This window comes from Ciconia boyciana, chromosome 1 (genome assembly GCF_034638445.1).
Source record: "Ciconia boyciana chromosome 1, ASM3463844v1, whole genome shotgun sequence".
Taxonomy (NCBI): Eukaryota; Metazoa; Chordata; class Aves; order Ciconiiformes; family Ciconiidae; genus Ciconia; species Ciconia boyciana.
In genome coordinates, this window is record NC_132934.1 from 210,293,845 (window position 1) to 210,313,768 (window position 19,924).

The window sequence follows — 19,924 nt, forward strand, 5'->3', positions numbered from 1 at the left end:
ACCAGCCTCCCTCAGCACCTCCCGGGCCCAGCCACCGGACGGGGCCGTGACGAGGCCGGTCCGGCGCCCTGAGGATGAGGAGCACCGCTGCGGGCCGGCGGCAATCCGCCTCCTTCTACTGCAGCTCAAGGGCTTTCCAGGCATATTTTACCCCGGCGCCAGCCTTGCCGCGGGCGGCGAAGCCGCAGTCACCCAGGCGGCAACGCTCGCAGTCTCCGCCGCCATCCGCCCTCCGTCCCGTCCAGCCCCGCCTCACTGCGCATGCGCGCCGCGACCCGCTCGCTTCCCACTCCCCTAGCCGTGCGCATGCGCCTTGCGGCGTCCTGCCACCCGGCACCTTCCTCTCCTTCCTCCTCTTCCTCCTCTCGCTCTGGCGACGGCTCCTGCAGCGGGCGGCGGCACCTGCGCAGTCGCGGCTGCCCGCTCTCCCCTTCCCCCGAAGCTTCGTGAAGATTCCGGAAGGCTCCGGCCGCCTCTTTCCGCCGAGGGAGCCGCCCCGCCCCCCAGCGCTGCCCGGCTTCCGGCTGCTGCCTCCCGCTCCGCCGGGGCTCCGTTCTCCTGAGCGGTGGGGCAGGAAGCGCCGCCGGCCGCTCCGCCGCCATGTCGCTGCTCTGCTACAACCGGGGCTGCGGCCAGCGCTTCGACCCCGAAACCAACACGGAGGGTGAGAGCGGCAGGGAAAGGCGGCGGAGCGGGAAGGGGGGCGCGGGATGCCTCCCTCGTTGCCCCCCCCCCGCCCCCCAGCTTTCGGTTTGGGGGCTGTGAAGGAGGGCCTCTCGGAGGGGGTTACGAGGGGTCTGCAGGGAGGGTCTGAGGGGCGATCTGAGGCGCCCGGGGTGCCCGCCACGTTCTATGTCCTCCCCGGTTGCTGGAGCCACATCGCGGTGCGGAGCTGTCACCGAGGCCGCTGGGGACGGTCAGCACTGAGGGGTAGGGAAAGCCCTGGCCTGCGGGGGGGGCGGGGGGGGGGGATGTGTGTGTCTGTGTGTCCCTCCCGCCTTCGCCTGTTACTGCACGGTGCTGGTCCCGGCTCGCTTCTCCCCGGGGAAACCCCTGTTTTCATGTGGTGCTTTCTGTCGCTTTGGGGGTGGAGGGGTGGTAAAACGGTGTGGTAAAACGATGCTGCAGGTTGCTCCGTTGTGGGCTTCGCGGCAGCTGGACAGCGAAACCTGCCCGGGCTGGAGGCTGTCCCTTCAGTGCGGAAGTGCAGGGCTGGCGGTGAGCCTGGCTCTAAGGTTCTTTTATAATAATAAAATTGTTCACAGCAGTATGAGGGAAAAGAGGCAATAAGAAGTAGTTCTCTACGTTAGTGTGATACATTCTAAAAGTAGAAACTGGAGGGCTTGAGTAACAGACGTTTTTCTTTTGAGGGCCTCTGTGGGTGTTGCATACATAGCAGTTACCAACTACTTTTTTCTTTTAATTCTAGTATGTGGACTTGCAGCAGTTAATTAAATATATCTTATGATACGTGTATGTCTGCTTTGCTAATTGCTGTGAGCTCTTGGCAGTGCTTCCCCTATGCATACTGGCAATCCAATACCTGGTGAAACATCTTCAAAGCGCTATCATTTTAGGTTTCATAATTCCACACAGGCTGCAAAAGAGTGATCTGAGTTTTCAGTAGGCTTGCCCTCAGCTGGTTTGTAATGTAACTGTTGGCTGAATTTCTGGAATGGCCTCTTTGCATTAGCTAAATTTTTAGTGACCCACAAGATTAGAAGTAGGCTAACATGTTCTAGCATGTGCATATTCTGTGGTTAAGAACTATGGCATAAAATGTGTTTATTTTTCTGAGCGAACTGTTTCCAAAGAGGGGCAGCATTTCGAGTAAGACTCAGTAATGTTAGTAACAGAAAAAGCAGGCATAGTTGTGGAATGCTCCCATTTAGTGATCTCTTCCACCACCACCCCCTGCATCCCTTTGCCCCAAAAGACAAAGCAGATAAGGGTGTTCATATTAAAAATTCTCATTGCGGCTTCATAACCTGTATTTGTTATTAAAATAACAGTTCTTTACCATGTGTTCCTAAGTTCATGATCAAGGTTGGAGTAGACCAGATCTGGTTGGCATGGCCCTATGCTAATTGTGTGGTGCTTGGATTGGGGAAAGCAACTTCTTGAGATGAAGTTTGTTTCTGTAAATGGCTGGAACACTTAATGGAATTACTGTGTCCTAGACTAAGCAGTTCTAAAGGTAAACGTAGTTATTCACGGGCCACTTCAGAAAACCAAGTTTGGCATTTTCAGCGTAAGTAGAGTGATTATAACTTTTGGCATCCTAAACTTCACCATAGTCAATGGGATGATTACTACTTAGGCATCTAAATCCATATTTAGCTGTGTATGGCTGTCAAGTTCAAATGTTTGTGTTTCATAACTGTGTTTGGATTTAATTCTAAAATACTGTGGGGATTAAGGCTAGTACATGTGTTAAACAAACACCAAAATACTTATCCCTTTAATAAGTTTTGCATTGACATAATCTAATAGTTAAGCTTAGGATCAATATAGGAAACTTTCTTAAATGAAAATAGGTAGAAAATAAGGCCTGCTGGCCTCAGAGCAGTATTGGATCATTCAGGTATTTTTGTCTACATTCAGCCTGCAGTATAGATATTCCCACAGTGATGATTGATGTAAGAGGCCATTAATCTTCTCTTTAGAACCAGATGGCTGAAATAATATATGCATGTATTTTCTGTAGAAACTCTAATTGTTTCCAAACTATGAGCAAGTGGCAACTGGCTGACATGAAAGACTGTATGCTTCTTAAAGAGGGGCAGAAAAAACAGCCTGAGGGAAAGCATTAAAGGTATGTCTACACAGTTGTGACTGAGTGCACAGTTATGAATTCATCCATGGCATGCCTGGCAAGGTACAAATTTGACATGCATTTTAGATATGTTAACTACTAGTTAATCCACGCTGTTGAAGACTTGTACAGGATCTGACATAGAACGTAGAACTTAACTTCAAAAGCGGTAGTAGGTTTTTAACTTTTTTTTTTGTACCTGTGAATGACCATATGACCATTTTTAATCCATTTCAAGGCCAAGTCAAATTTTTTTGCTAAAACAGTGGTATGAGGTAGTACATGCACACTTTGGTTTAGGTTTGAAAGCAGTGCTGCTTAATGACAGTTGTAAAGGTGGTGTGCACAAACAGATGGAAAGTGTATATGTTATATGTGTTTGTCTCAATTTCTTCACTGTACTGCAACATTTTTTGGTTTAGGCTATAGTTTGTATCTTTCTTAATGTGGTTTAATTTGGTCCATTGCCAGAACAGAAGCACGTGCTTTGTCATGCTTCTTTATACCCTTTTTCCTTAGATCAGACTTAGTGATGTTGCACCTCCAGGATAAATATGATCACAGACCTGATGAAAACTTATTTTATGTATTTTTGAGGTAGAGTGAGTGAGAGATGGAGTTGCAAGAAATGGTAGCCTAGATTTTTTGAGTCTGTGTGCCCAAAGTCAGCTTTCTTTAATCTTGTCTGGTCCCCACAGTTCAAATTCTGTTCCTGTAAAGTGCATCCTCTGATCCTTTGTCTTCCCCACAGCTTTCTGTTTCTCAGGCTGAGCCTTTCTTTTCTCTGTGAACTATTTATAAGCTCTTGCCATACCATGTTTGTCCTGTTTTCTATGGTTTTTTTTCCAACGCTGTGAGAAGTTCAGTTGACGTAGCTTCCTAGCTTCAGCAACGACTTGAAGGCATCAACTTCCCCAAGGTGCTGAAGGAAGTTAATCACGTTTAATGACCTTCCATTGCTTTGGGGCTGTGAAGCATAGCTTGCAAAGTATTGGAGTGTTCCCACAGGATAGCAGGTCGGTTTGCAAGTTGTATATAGACAGATGTCTCATTTCGTCCTCAAGAATTCAACACGATTCCATTGTAAATACCTCTAAGTTTGGATGATCTGTACCATCTTCTATTTTGACATTTAACAAAAGGACTAATAAAGTGCTTCAATGAATAAGCAAGGATGTAGCAGTAAGGTAACAGCAAACAGCAGTGTGTACATTGTGAGAGTGGGATTGGTTTGGGTATGAAATCAGCATAAAAAAAAGAACCCACTAAACAACCTGAAAATTTGTGGTACTTGCATCTCCAAAAATCATCTGAGGGTGAGAGAAAACGTGTTGTTTTGAAAAACCTTATGTTTTTTTTTTCTTAAGTTAATTCTGGCTAAGGAAAGGTATTAAAAGCAGTGGAGAGGTGACTTGATTTTTTTTTCAGTGAAAAATGTAGAATAGCAACCAAAGGCTGGAAGTCGAACTCTGACAAATAAGAAATAGACGTGCTTCGAACTGCTCAGGGGACTATAATCATCTTTAAAACTTTAATCAGAAAAGAGTTGTTGGGCTCAGTATGAGTGAAAATGAGGGACATTTTACTGTCCTCTGGTACACAGAATGTCAGACTGCTTAGTGGATAAGTCCTACTGCCTCTTTCTGAGATACTGCAGAACTCCTTGTCTCAGCATTTTCTGTTGTGGAACATGCATGGCCCTCATGAGATAGCAGCAGAGAGTGGGCTGTCATTTGCTCCATGATGTATCTCCTGCAGAGAAGGCTTCAGGAAGCAAGGAAAGAGGATTGGACTTGGCCAGATGGACAAACAGACACTTGTTTGTGTCTGCCTTGTGAGCTGGAGGATAGCTGTCCCTGAGTTAATTGATCGTAAGATGGTTTTGTCTCTAAAAATGTTGCACTGACTAATAGCACCTCTCTCATTTAATCCCACATGCTTGTGAAGGATTAGAAATATTAATTTACGTCTTCTGATTCAGAAATAATCTTTGCTGCAAACAGAGCTTAGTTTTACTACCATGATGCTTATGATGACATACTTTAATACTTTTGGAAAAGAATAACCTCTATTTTTACTTTTATTTGATTTAGCAGTGAAGTCCTCGGCTCTTTGTACAAAATAACCACATTTTTTTTATTTTCCTATGAGGTTTACATTTACAAAAGCATTAGCTTTTCGTCCTGAAGCTGAAGGAATTGGTAGAAGTTCATGGATATGTATGTAAGTCCAGCTGAAGGACTAACATCCCAAAATATGTGCCTTTTGAGTTAAGGTGGGAACTGTCATCTTAAAGCAACATGTCTGTCAGACATATACATAGTGCCTTAGTCTTAGGCACTGAATATAAAACTAAAGAAAATGATACTAAGCAAGATTTCTTAAAAGTCTACATATTTATAAAAAATGAAAACAACAAAGTTATTTGTCTTTAAGCCCATTTAATATCTGTAGGCAGATTACTAATAAAGTTATTTATCACTTTTCTCTTATGCCTCTTATTATGTGAATTGTGATATTTTTCACTCTTCTTTTTTACAGAGGCTTATTATAAAAATTGTTACTGTTTGTGTCACTTTTAATTTTAGATGTTTCTAAAAACAACAAAATTTTTGCTTTAAATGTTAAAAGATAGCTAGTGTTTCCCATCACTTTTAGAGTCAGGTCATTAAAATAATATCCATGCTGTATACGTCAAAGAGAAGTTCTATAATCAGAGCAATTATATTATACTTGAAAAATACATCTGCTAAGTAAAAAAGGAGCAGTTGCTACATAAAAAGCTGTAGTGTTGATAAACATCTGTGAATATAAACAGTTCAGATAATGGAAGTCATGTTTCACAGAACCTATTAATAATTAATAGTATTGACATGTCTAAATTGTGTATGTGGAAGACTGGCCTTTGGGTTCAAGTCCTTAAGTGATCTAGGATGCCACAAACAGTGAAAAAAGAACAAGCTAATTTTCATGGATAAAATAATGAACTCAATATTTGTGTTAAGAGAATCTCTTAACAGAGTGCTTCTAGGTAGAAGGCCTTGATCAGGTGCAAATAGATGTATTTGATGCTGTGAACCAGTATTTCATGTCTGTCGGGTGGCCATAGAGCCACTTTTTTTACTTATGCTGAATTACCATTAAGGACTAATTATTGATGAAGGCAAGGAATGGTCCATAGAAAATTTCCTTGCTCCACATGGAGTAAAAGTTTGTCTTAGATGCCTGCTTTCTGGTTTGTGTTGTATAATTTAGAAGAAAAAATCTGGATTATTTAGGTTTAATATATGCCCTCAGAAAGTGTGTTGTGTGGAGTCTGTGTTTTCCTTCATAATCATGTGCACTTGGGGAAGTGGGATGGTTTATGGCATACATTAATTGCAAGTGTGAAATTTTTGCTGGGTTTGTGATCAGATGAATAAGGATTCTTGGTATGCCTGAATATTAATAATAGTAATTTTCTTCTAGATTCATGCACATATCATCCAGGTGTGCCAGTCTTCCATGATGCTCTCAAAGTAAGTATGCAACTAGCTTTTTAACTCTTACCTTTTTTTTCCATATATGTAAAACAGTATGCTTGTTTTCCTTTTTAATTCCAAATCTTTCAGTTGTAGAAACTGGTGTCCAGCCTGTCACGTTTGAGCAACCCCATGAAATTAGAAAAGCACACTTACTCAAACCCAAAGAAGAAATTAAAAACTGTACTCTTATGGTCTAAATGCCATGCAAGTCTATGACACATGTTTCCTATTGATTGACTTCATGTGTCTCAACAGTTTAATTAGGTCCTCTGAATAGGTCTTTGGAGGCATTGAGAGGTGTCATATTCTTTCAGTTAATTAACCTGCTTGGAATTCAAAAGAGCTGCTTGTGGTCTTATGTGGCTAGTGAACTAATGTGTATGTGACATTTGCCTACTATAAAAAATAATTGTGTTCTGTTAATCTGACAAATGAGTATGTTGATTAAGTTGGGACTGGTTGCCCATGCCTCTGATGCAGCTGCCCAGGATTCTTGGCTACATCTTCAGCAGTGAATTAAATATACCTGTGACTGGTCTCCAGTGCTTAGGCCAACTGCATAGCCCATATTCATTATATTAAACTGTTTTCCTACTTCAGGATCTACTGGATGCATCCAAAGTGCCTACAGGGAATTATCTGAGACACAACTGCCAAAACAGTACTGGAAATCATTCTAACAATTTAATAGTGTATGGCCAGAAATCTGGTGTCCAGAAATGGAGCCTGGCACTGTTTACTGTATTAATACAGATGTAGCCTAAGTGACCTTTCTTAGGACACCGAACTGCTATTTAACCGAGCTTTGGGGCAAGCATTTTTTTTGGTATTTAGGAACTGCTTCTACTGGCAGTGTATCTCATCCCTGTCCCATAATGTGGTGTCTTTTGAGCTCATGGAACCTTGTGCACGTGTGCTGGGTAGCATGTTTTCTGTGAGCTATTGCTGATATTGCAGTGCATGACTCTGGAATTGGCCACAGTGTGCCACTTGCAAATTAGGATGGACGCTGTTGGATCAAATACGATACAGTTACTTAGACTATGGCAATTTGTTTTGTACAAAATTATAGTTGTACTCATAACACAGTACCGAAGACTTCTACCTAATTATATAGACAGAAATTATACAGTTACCTCAAAAGATTGTGTTTACTCCCTCTTATATACGCACCGTTTTTAAAACAAGTACTACTTTCCCTCCTCTCCTTATCCTATCTCTTGGCCTAATTAAAAAATTATCGTAATTTGTGTGGGCAGTTTTCTTCGTGCTATGAATTCTAGATAACCTTAAGTGGGCAGGGTGAACCTTTTGTCTCCTTGACTATGGAAATAGTTAATACTTTGAGGATATTTTAGAACCACCTACCTAAAACCTATTGTGTCACACTGCTTAAGCTCCCAAAGCGGTGGTGCATTTATTAGTCAAACTGTTGCCTTTAATAAGGTTCTTCGAGTTGTAAGATACAACGTTATTCACAGTGGCAAGATAATTTTCTCCAAAATTGGATTTCTGGTTTATATAATAAAAAGTGCTCTTGATTGATGTAGTTGGATAGATGGCTATGCAAGGCAGATCTCCAGCTTTGTGGTAGGAAATAAGCAGTTGAAAGACTTGACTAGTGCTCAAGGAAAGAAAAAATCCTCATCGTTTTAGGAAGGGAGCCTGTACATTATGCCACAGGTGAGCCTAGTCTCAGGTATAGTATTTGTTTGTTTTGCTTACGTGTTACTTTGAGATAAAGTAACATTTCTGCTTCTGTCGTACAGAGTTGGTACCTAACTTGTCATGGGGATATTGCCTCAGGTTTACCGATTAAGGCAGCATGAGTGAACTAGAAATGGCAGCTGTAACAGGTTTCTCTGGCTTTTAAAAATGCACATGATGATAATATTGTCCAAAGAAGGGAAGAAAACAATCTCTAATCATGATGTGCCGCATCTTGTAAAGGAATATAATTAGTCTTTTGCTTTTTATAAGCTGTTGCCAAGTAAGGTAGTCATGCTTGTTTTATTTTTATTCCAAAATGTTTATAGGGTTGGTCATGTTGTAAGAGAAGAACAACAGACTTTTCTGACTTCTTAAGCATTGTGGTATGTACTCACAATTATTTACAATTTTTATACTTGTCAAATGACAGTGATAAATATTAAATGGTATATGTGCTTACATGTTTAAAATTTGTGTACTTTTGCTAAAACTAATTTAATCTTGCATGCACTATTTTTCTTGATATAATGTTGAAGTCAAGTCTCATTTTCAAGCTCTAATGGTTATAATTAGTTCTGTCAAAACCTATTTAGATGCTTGTTAACAATGAAGGAAGGTCAATATTTTTTGTTACTTTCCTCGATTATGGAAGGCATGCATTTTTCTTTAACGTACATCCAAATGAAGATATTTTCCACTCCAGTTGCGGGATTTCCTTTGCAGCCAACGTTTAGAGTGGGTTTAAAGGAGAAGATGGGGCTGAAGAAATAAGTTGCAGTTTTTGATAATTTTTAATTGTGCACACAAACTACACTGCATATATATAAACATATGCTTTCCATAATAGGGCTGTACAAAGGGTCCCCATAACAGTGAGAAACCTCCTGAGCCTGTTAAACCGGAAGTCAAAACTACCTCTGAACGAAAGGAGCTAGCTGAACTGAAACCCAAATTTCAAGAACACATAATTCAGGCACCAAAACCATTGGAAACAATTAAAAGGCCAAGGTACAGTATACGAAGCTTAGGTTTTGCCAGATTTGTGGTCAGTTGGCCAAGTTGAAGCTCGTTTGGTTATTCAGTGTTACACATCTCATATAGTGTAAAAATCCCCAAATTAACTTTAAAAGAGCTCATGTTTGGTAGCAGTGATGATGTTATCTTAAGCTTCAAAATGAGATAAAAGAATTGTGGTTAGGACAAGGTAGTACTGGATCTCTCAGCATTTAGCTTCACAGGAAACAAAAATTGCAGTCTAAAGCCTCGTAGCTTAGAATGCCACTGAAAGTTGTGTTTAGTGTTTAAAAAGTAATTTTAGGGTGCTTGTATTTAGATTCCTTAATCTCTCTGATTTATTTTTAGTGTGGTAGAGTATTTAGGATTTCCTGTTCAAGTCCAAGACTGCCTTCTAAATTTCTAGTCTGTTTTGCCATAAACAGTAACAATTGGCATTACAAATCTAGTTTGTTTGTTTGTTGTTGTAAGGCAGGTTGGAAAGGAAGAGCCTTATCGCAAGATTAAAAGTTACTACTTCGTTGTCTTTTGTAAATTCTTTTTCATGAAGCTGACATGAATACATGGACTTTTTTTTAGCCCAGACGAGCCAATGACAAATTTGCAGCTGAAAGTGTCAGCTTCCTTGAAGCAAGCGCTAGATAAACTGAAACTGTCATCAGAAAACGAAGAGAAAAAAGGTAAGGATATAGGGAGGTTAAGTAGGTATATGATGCTAATTGTCACACAAATAAATGAAATGCTATTTTTTTGTTGTTGTTTCTGAAGTAGTTATTTCATGTAATTATGTTCTTGTTCTGGGAATATTTCCAAGATTATTGAATCTGGGAAATATCTTCCAGTCTAGGGAATGATAATCAAAGTTTAACTGTGAACAGTATGAAGACTTGGATGTTAGGAGCAGTCTGTTCCCATAAAAATTATTTGAACTGCCTATTTTGTGAGATTTCCTGGTTAGAATGGACATGATGGGAACATCCATTTCTGAATATATGATGGAAAGAGTTTCCCAAGCAATGAACTCCGCTCCTGTGTTATTGCAAACACGATGTCATATAAAGCCTTTCATAAACTGATGAAATTCTTCTGAAGTCTAGTTGGTTCTCCCTTGTCTGTTTTTCCTCTTTTTTTCTTCCCACAGTTTATTTGGAATTTGGTTCCAGAACTACACTGCTCCTTAAGAAACACTTTCTAATTTCAACCTACGTTTGCGGCTATGTTATACTCTCTTGTTCTTGTGCCAAAACTGTCATTTAGCTCTTCGTTCTACTTGGTATCCAAATTCTTTCCTTGTGTGTATTTATAGACAGCAGTTGGAGCCTTTTACATTCTTAGTTTTACAAAACCAAACAAGATGAGTGATTGTTCTCTTCCCCTATGATTGTAATAATCTGTTTCGTCAATCTTTTTTTGCCCCACTTAAACCGGTGTAAAGGCACAGAACCTAGAATCTGATGCATAGGTAATAATTCTTTTGGAATGTTTGCATAATTTCTGTTTCTGTGTACCTTTCTGGCAGACTTCAGTGCCAGGCAGAAAATAGACAGCTTGGGAGTTTTTTTCCCTAATCTACTCCTTAGCTTGTTTTAATTCTCAATAAAAGCAAAATATTTAGTACATTGTACAATTCAGTTGCTATTTTCTATAATGTGATTCTGTTTACAGAGGAAGACAATGATGAAATCAAGATTGGGACGGCATGTAAAAATGCAGGCTGTTCAAAAGTAAGTGGTTCAGTTCCACTCTTAAACCCAGCTGCTAAAATATTAAGTGTGCCATTTTCTTTTCCTTTCTTGGTTGTTTTTTTGTGTGCTACAAATTGATTTGGAAATGGCACAAAGTCCATCAGGCTTAATGAATGCACATTTGATAACACACTCTAGTATGGACAAATGTGGGCTGTTTTGTACTGTGGATGCAGTAAGTCTAAGATTACTTTTTTTATGCCTGTCCTGAACTTCTAATTAGTAAGCTTGCCAAACCCATGATCCTGATGTGTTTTAACGTAAAGTGTTAAATATACTATTGGTGAGAGGTGGCTTACTGATAACACTTGAATTGCTGTTGATAATCTGGGTATAGGTCAGAAGCATCTGCAGATCTTATCAATTAATGCTTCCTGTCAGAATAATCAACAAAGAAAATGTTTTAACACTTCTAGCACCAAAATTAGTCTTTATGTTACATGGTCATTTAAACGGAAAGTTTTTTACATTGACACCCTTGTGTTGTACAGAACGAGACAGTAGAATTTAAATAGGTATTTCACTGGACATCTGACAGATTTTGCATGTTCTGCTGAAACTGGTGGGAGGAGAATTTATAGCAGTCTCTTGTATGTGTTAGGAAGAACTGATATGGTACTCTGTGGCAGAGTTGTATATTGTTTAATTTATTTCTGTTTGAGAATCCATGTGTTTTATGAATGATTAATTCATTTTCCAGTTGAGTACTTGTTTTCTCTGAATATTCAGAGTATTTTTAAAGATAGACATCTCTGAGGATCTAAAGTGACCTTTATGAGCATAGATGGTGTCACCCTTGATGTACTCCATTGAACTAATACAAAGTATAGCTTCTTCAGAGGAGTGCCAGGGAATTTTGTGAATGCAGGTTGAATGGTTATTTTGAAAAGCCAGGGCAAGCCATTAGATTTAGATTATTTACTCAAAAGCTTTGTAGTACTTTATTCAATGTTTCTCTCGTGGGTTGCGTTTTGTTCTGTTCTGTTTTTTTCTTTGGTCCACATCCCATAACAGTAATACACTTTAAATGCTTTGTTTTACTAGACATACGAAGGACCACACAGCACAGAAGAAGTATGTATATACCATTCTGGTGTACCTATATTCCATGAAGGGTTAGTATTCAGTTACCTTCAGGTTTTTTAATTAGTCTATTAAGTGTTTGTGCTTTCTTTGTAGACGTTGCCTTGTTTTCATTCTGTATTTCTTCTTCAAGCCAAAAATTGCTTGAAGAGGGTATACTAAGTTAACAATAATATTGCATAAAGGAAAGATCTTAAGTACTCACAGTAAATAGTGTCCTAAATATTGTTTTTTAATTACTTTGCGAACTTTCAAGGATGAAGTATTGGAGCTGTTGTAAAAGGAAAACATCTGACTTCAATACATTTTTAGCTCAAGAAGGCTGCACAACAGGAACACATGTATGGACTAAAAAGGATGCGGTAAGTAGCATTAACGTTGCATTCTGTAGCTGGCCATTCTGAATTTTGAATACTCAAATGTAGTTAGTAGCTTGATTGAGTTATTGCGGTAGTCGAGCTGTTACAGATCACTACCTCTGAAATAATATGGAGGATATTATGCACAGCATGACAACAGAGAAATGGAGTTTGAAGTCGTCTCTGGTAGAAGCATACTTGTAATAGAGTACAACCCTTCTTAACCTTTCTTTTTAGTGATACGTATAGTATCATTATTTTATAGTAAAAGTGGTTTTGACAAATATAGGAAAAAAAAAAAGGCAGTCTTTTCTGCTTTGTTAGTCAAGAAAGTCTATGGTATTCTTTATAGAATATATTCCACATATATTCGTTTAAAATAAGATTATAAGAAGTCTTTCCACCCCCAAAGACCATGAAGAGAACAGCCATACATGTTCTGTAGTAAAATAACTGTACTTCCAGTTTCATTCAGAGTAGCTGAGTTGTTGCTTAGGTAGGGATGGCAGGGCAGATAAGGTCGATGAGGTTCCATGGGGGGGGATAGAAGGATCTCTTTCTGTCCAATTTGGATTGTTTACACATCTGAATATTTTTCTGGTCTGAATCTAATTCAGTGTTTTGGTTTGGCTACCAGTATAACAAATAACAGAGAGCGCATCTGTTTAGTTTGTAGGTATTTCATGGCAATTATGGGAACAAACTGCAGAATTACAAGCTGAAAAATATTTCCACTCAAGGTTTAAAAAGATTCTTAGAGAATATTATAGAACGTAATAATGAAACTGAACACTTACTTCAAAAACATTAGCTGGTCACATGTTGGATGCAGGTGAACACAAAATTCTTGTTATTGTCTGTTGCTGAGGCAGAATGAGTTTGGTACTGCAAACATCAGTAACATTTAACCAGAAGGAAATAAAGGTATATTATAGAAAGTGTAGTTCTGTTACCTCATTCTATAACAGTTACTTCACAAGTCCTTTACTTCGTTTAAGTCAAGGAATTGCTGCTTGTTTTGAAGATTTATGTTTGTGTTTAAGAAGTATTTTCAAATACAGAATGGAGGGATAAAAAAAAAATAAAAAGCTGAAGTTGTGACCCTAAAGCAGGAGAGTGTTCTTGTAAAGAATTTACCCAGATGTTAAGAAACAATGGGGGTATTAAATGTGTCTATATTGAGGTAATGGGCTTCTAGCTAACAGGGTTTTTTTGACTTTACCTTTTTGTTGTTGTTTTGTTTTTTCTTAACTGTTTATTTTTCCTGCATCAGAGAACAGAGGGTAATATTCAATAATTTTTTGCAGTAATATGAAAGTTTCTTGGAGTTATGGCTTGCCTTTTCTCTGATCGGTTCCTTTCTGCTACGTGCTGGATAACTGTAGTCTTGGAAGGGAAGTTAATCCAACAAGTGACTTTTTTGTTGTTTTTTTTGTGTTGTGGTTGGTTTTTTTTCTATCACAATGTCCTGGTTTCCTACTGTAGTCTCTGTCATAAGTATTTGTTTTCTTACTTCTAATGTTTGTCAGGGACCAGTAGTTGAAATATTTAGTAAAAAAAGATGTAAGTGGAGTCTTGCAATCTCCTGTGAACATGCAATATAGTCCTTTATTAGCTATGCTTATTGGCTATTAAAATAGTCCTGGGCTTTTATCCTGACTAATCTTGTTAAAAATACTCCTGAATGCAATTTTAAGTCTTTTTTTTCATAACTTTTTCCTTACATAGGGAAAGAAAGTAGTTCCATGCAGGCATGATTGGCACCAGACTGGAGGAGAAGTGACTATTTCTGTATATGCTAAAAACTCTCTTCCTGATCTGAGCTATGTAGAAGCAAATAGCACAATGGTGAGTATCTACCTTAAGATGTAATTCTTTTTTTAATTCTTACAGAAGCTTGAAGTTAGGTAAATCTGGGTTCTGCTTTATTTACAAGGCAGAGGTAGAATAGCATAAGAATCTTTTTTGAGTAACGGATTTTTCTTGGCATTTATGTTTGTTCAAGTATGTATAGCATTTTTTTTTCTCTTCTGTTTGGACATCTGTGCTTAAATGTGGGGTTTTTTTTAAAGTTGCAATATAATATGTCCAAAAAAATCTTTAATTTAACTTCCTCAATTAAAACCTGAATGTGATGGATTTACATCACCGTATGTGTAGATAATTATAGATTCATAATTTCATTGTATTTGGCTTAATGTAATTTAATATAGTTCTTCATGGTATGCAGTTTCACAGCTGCTAATATTAAACAAGTGTTAAAATGCTTCTCTGATGTCTTAATCACACATTTGGAGAAAATAAGAGCTTCCAGGATGCATGTATGGCCGCTACTGGCTATGATACTGTATCAGAATAGATTTTCATTTCTGTGTCTGAGGGGCAAGTTGATCACTTTGCTTATTGTAGAATCTGAGTCTCAATGGGATATATTTTGCTTAAACATACTTGTGTATGTTTTATTAGCCTGACAAAATGTTCTGTTGTTTTTCCTGTTCAGTTAAATATCCATATTGTATTTGAAGGAGAAAAGGAATTTCATCGCAGTGTGAAATTATGGGGAGTAAGTATAAGAATAATTTTTCTATTAAAAAAAAAAAACCAAACAAAAACAAAAAAAAAACCACAAAACACAAACCCTCAGCTTCCTCTCTTTCAAAACAGTGTGTTTTTCCTCCTTACTCTGCTTATTGAAAGAGATTCGGTTGTATGTCATTCAGTAATCTACATTTAAATCTGAATCTAATGCCCCAAGTGATCAGACACTACATCATAGTTGATGCTAGTTTGAGCAGAAGGTGACCTCCTGAGGTCCTTTCTGTCCTGACTTGTCCTAAGATCCCAACACCATGATAGTGGTGTTGCAGAAACCCTTGACAATATGTAATTGCATGCTTACAAACGTGTTAGACCAATGTATATGTTACATATGCACAGGCATATGTTCATGGCTTCAGAGAGGGTTGACTTTTCCCAACAACAGAGGGAACTCCATCTACCTAAACATCTACTGAAATTTAGTGATAAGGTACTCTTCCTAACTTAATTCCCAAATATCTAGCAGTCTATTTCTTAAATTGAAGCATGAAATATGTTTTCTGTTCTAGGTAATTGATGTAAAGAGGAGTTACGTGAACATGACGGCTACAAAGATTGAGCTTACTATGAGAAAAGCAGAGCCTCTATTATGGGCAAGTCTTGAATTACCAGTATCCAACACACAACAAAAAAAAGAGAATTCAGATCAATAATGATTCCAAGAGACAAGTTATTTCCCATTATGAAGTGGTGACTTGCTACTGTAATCAAATATATAACTTTTATATAGAATCATTTTTTTATGCTGGATCATATGTTCCCTTCTACAAAGAAATCTGATGCACAGTAAATGGGGGTGTAAACTTGAACGGTAATAGCTATTTCTGCTCTTGTTCCCATGAGTATTTATTCTAGCTGGAGTGTCTCCATGGGGATTTAGAGTAAAAGAGCTATTTGCCCTTTGCTTACAACCTTACCTACCATGCACTGACTATCCAAATAGATGTGTTCTCAGCCCACTGTGTGTGTTAATTTTTCAAATGTTCGGTTTAGACTGGATCTACTGGGTAGCACATATTAAATTCAGCACTGTTCATTATGAAGCATACAGTAATACAGATACAAAAATCTGAGTTTATGAAGTGATTAACATGCAATTCTACATCTAGAATAAAAAGGCACATAAACATAAATACGAAAGAACACTTGTAGACTTGCATTTTTGTCTTCTGAAACTAAGGTTTGTTTCAGTACCTGTTGGCTGTGGAGGGATGGAATAAAAGGTATTTTGCTAAGGATTTCAGTACTTGCTGACTCTTTTGCTGTCTGTCTTGTATAAAAGCAGGAGATCAGATTAAAATAAAAAACAAGTTGGCAAGAGGGGATTTTTCTTTTACTCCTGTACCTTTGGTATTTGAATTGTTAAATATAAAAGTGAATGGACAGTGAAATGGCTGAATAACTTAACATCTCAGCTTTGGAGAATATACAAACAAGCAAACTACTGTAAAATTACCAAGGTGCTGTATATATTTGGTCCTATTCTACAACATTCAAAATGATTAATCTTTTTTTGAAGTAGGTGGATATGTGTGGTAGGAGAAGCCAGTACACACTGTAGGTGTCTCAGGAAAATTATTTCCATGTAGATGTGCATAGATCTTGTTTCTGAGGATGGTAATCTAAGAACTAAATTTATCTACAGGACAAATCTTAGGAGAAACAAACAACAAGCTTTCAAATGTCTGTCTCAAATCATAATTGTACCTTTGAATTAAAATATTTTAAAAATATTCTTTCTTTTGAACAGCATAAGCAAATCACTGCAATTAGAAATCAAGACCACCTTTTTGTTTTCAGTTGTCCATCAGTAAATATTTGTGGCTGAAAACAGGATAGTTTTAAAGATGATACTTCTATCCAAGCAGCAACACATGCAATGATGTTGCTTTCTCTTTCTGCTTGAAATAGTTTCTTAATTTTGTTGCACCTGAAAGAAGAACAATGTTTTCGTATAGAAGTCATGCAAAATGTACACCATTACTTATTGTGCCAAAACTTATATATGTAAACAAGCAGTCCTGTGGACTGTTGAAATGTGTGGATGCTCATCGGCCTACCTTGGCAGACCTGGAATAACGCCAAGAGAAACACAGAATGTAGTAAAGGCATTCTGAAGTTAAATATGGATTTCTAAGAATCTTACCATTTTCCAACAGGTATAATTTGACTTGAGCTCAGAGTTCTGTCTCTGGCAGTATTTGAAATCCTACTTCATGCTTAAAGTAGTAGGAAATACATTACCAGAGAAACCATCCCCAAACACCAAGAAAGTAATACCAGTGATATATATTTGATATTTGTTTTGATGGTGCTTTACCTTCATTTCAAGATCCTGTTTCCTCGTTGACTTGGAGGGAGTGGGGTTGCTTACTCCCTTGGGTCCCTATTAAAAGTTCCAGCTGTTAAGTTCTGCCTGAAAGATTCTATTAACCTCTAATAATACTGCCTTTATTTTTTTTTAATAAATTTGAAAATGTCAGGTGCTGTGAAGTGATAGGGTACAAGCTTACAAAAATGTATGCCTGCAAATAGTCCTTTAAAAATTGAACAGATGTTCCCTGACGTGTTCTGAACCAACAAGTGTAGCTCTTACTAGTATAATACTGAGAACAACTACTTCATTGGATGAAAAATTCTAGATAGCTGTAGCTACTAGCGTGCCATCTGTGTTTTTGTATGCAGAACTCTGAACTTGGACAGCAAAATGAGCAGTGTTTAAATGCCAGGATAAAGTTCTTATTTAACAAGCAAGTTCAAATGTGTGTCTATCCATACGGATATATAAATACCTTAAATATCTTGTGTTTTCCACATTTTTTAACATATTTTCAATTTATTTGCATCCTCACATGCAGTAGGTTTACATCATGTAAAATCCATTTTAAAGAACTGGGAATGGGGAAATGGAATTTCTAGGGAAAACAGAATTTCTGGTTTTAAGCAAGTCATATTCTCCCTTAGCATACTAAATGCTAAATGGAGAGAAATGTGGATGAATGGACCTTCTGTTGTTAATGCTGCAGGCTTTGGGACCCCCTAACTATTTGTTATACTCTTTCAAAGTATGTTGTGCTGGTAGCTGAGTCAACTTGGCCAGAAGTAGAAGAAAGCTCCTGTAAACATGGTCCTCAGTTTTGCTTTTGCTTTTTATTCATTCCTCCTACTCTTCTCCCATTGTTCATACTTTCAGCACAAAATTAAAGATATTTCAGGAGTTCTATAATGACTTTCCCCATCAGTGGCAAGAAAACCACTTTTAAAATTCACCTGTTTAAAAAAGTAAGCAAACAAGAAGAAAACACCAGCTTCGATCAGGCAGGAAAGTATAGGTTTTACAAATAATAGCTTCGTTTTCTATGGCCTGTGATTTTTTTCAAAATAAAAGGATAAACTTTCAGATGGTATAGACTGCCATAAGCCTCTTGTTCAACTGCATTAATTCTTAGCAGCTTTTTATAACTGTATGTCGGCATCCATCATCAAGCTGCAAAAGCTGTGTCACTTACTGAATTTGAGTGTTTTGAGCGGTTGCTCAGAACAGGCTTCAACACACCAATGTGTGATCCAGGTATTTCATGAAATGCCGTCTTGACGTGGATAGTGGTAGCTGATGCTTCAGTGGAATATTGGTTTGGCTGTAACTTTTATTAGTAAATGTGGAGAGAAGGTGGAACCAACTGTAGTGTACCAAACAATCACGATACTTTCTCAAAAGCAAGATTTGGAAACTAAGCGAAGTGATTTTTGATCACATAGGCTTTCACCTGTCTAATAATGGTGAAACTAAACTGCAGACAAGTATGTGCTGGAATACTTGCTGTTAAATTTACCCTTTTTTTCACGTTTTCATCAGAAGTTGTGCTGTATTTAACAAGTTGGTTAACTTGATACAGTCTAGCTTTATTTTTATAATTAAGGAGTCTTTAAAAGCTGTCGTGTGTTTCAGTGTGGGTTTACACGTTACACATGTAGACAGCAGATTACATGTCTCAGAACTGGCTGTCCGGGTGCATAGAAAACTTCTCCTTCACAATCCCTTTTTAATATGAAAAATTGCATAGGTATACAAAAAAGAAATCTTAATCTCTTCCCTCATGTATAAGCCCATTTTCCTACCTCGCATTACATATTACATCTGTAACACCATTTCTTGGAGGAGTTGGAATTTATTTTTAATGTTAATATACTGTTAAGCACTGGGCTGTTCAGCTACTCTGACTCTTACATTTTACGTGGCACTGATACAACTTGACAAATCTTCCATTGGATGATCTTCTGGAACATGTACATTATCAAGTCACCATTTCAGTAGTTTAGGGACTAGTTTTACCAGGAATTTTGCCTGGGGAAAAAAAATACTTATTCTATGGAACGAGGCATTTTTTGCTTGCATTCTTTAAACATGGCATGAGTATTGGTTAAGTACTGTACCTGTTAATCATTGGTCTTTCCCTATTGCTACTAAAATTTTTTTATCTCTGTTCAGGAACGAGATCCTTTTTAAAGTAATGAGTTACGTGTCTGGAACACTGTTTTAAGGTGGTAATAATTTTGCCATTATAAGAGTCTTGAATTATAGTTGAAGCGGGGAAATGTCATTTTGCATGGTTGTTTGATTCTGCACATTCATAAAACTTATATACAGAAATTAATCTCATGTCGTCATGCTCTAGTTTTTTTTCTAAATGTATTCAATAAAATTCTTATTACATGCTGGTTGCATTTGGGTTTTTTTGGACTTCTTTTATTATGGGATAGAACTTCCCTTTGATTTGCAACATGGTTGTGGAAATAAAATGTAAGTGGCCATTTCCCACAGACCAGTCTATATATGAGGGAAACTGTGTGGCAAAGGGTTTTTTCCCCACCCCTTGGATTCTTTCTTTGCCTGTTGCTTTCTAACGCAACAGCCCAGTCAAGACACATAAGTTTTGCAGCACTTTGAGTAAGCGTGGCTGCTCAGATGGGGGCCGGTCTCATTCACGGGAATTGTTCTGTCCAAGAATTTTGAGCTGTCACAAACTTACTGGAACTGGAATAATTCCAAATTTGGGCTGTTTCCAAGAGTGCTGA

At 38.1% G+C, this 19,924-nt stretch overlaps 1 protein-coding gene across 1 annotated transcript; it reads left to right on the forward strand.

Annotated features, from left to right (window-relative positions):
* Window positions 1-323: 323 nt before the first annotated feature.
* CHORDC1 (cysteine and histidine rich domain containing 1) lies at window positions 324-16,094 on the forward strand. Its single transcript, XM_072850743.1, has 11 exons — window positions 324-664; window positions 6,284-6,333; window positions 8,376-8,432; window positions 8,897-9,057; window positions 9,643-9,743; window positions 10,729-10,787; window positions 11,853-11,923; window positions 12,148-12,253; window positions 13,979-14,098; window positions 14,751-14,813; window positions 15,358-16,094. Exons 1-11 carry the CDS (start codon window positions 601-603, stop codon window positions 15,499-15,501), a joined length of 996 nt encoding a protein of 331 aa, XP_072706844.1. The 5' UTR covers window positions 324-600; the 3' UTR covers window positions 15,502-16,094.
* The last annotated feature ends 3,830 nt before the right edge of the window (window positions 16,095-19,924 follow it).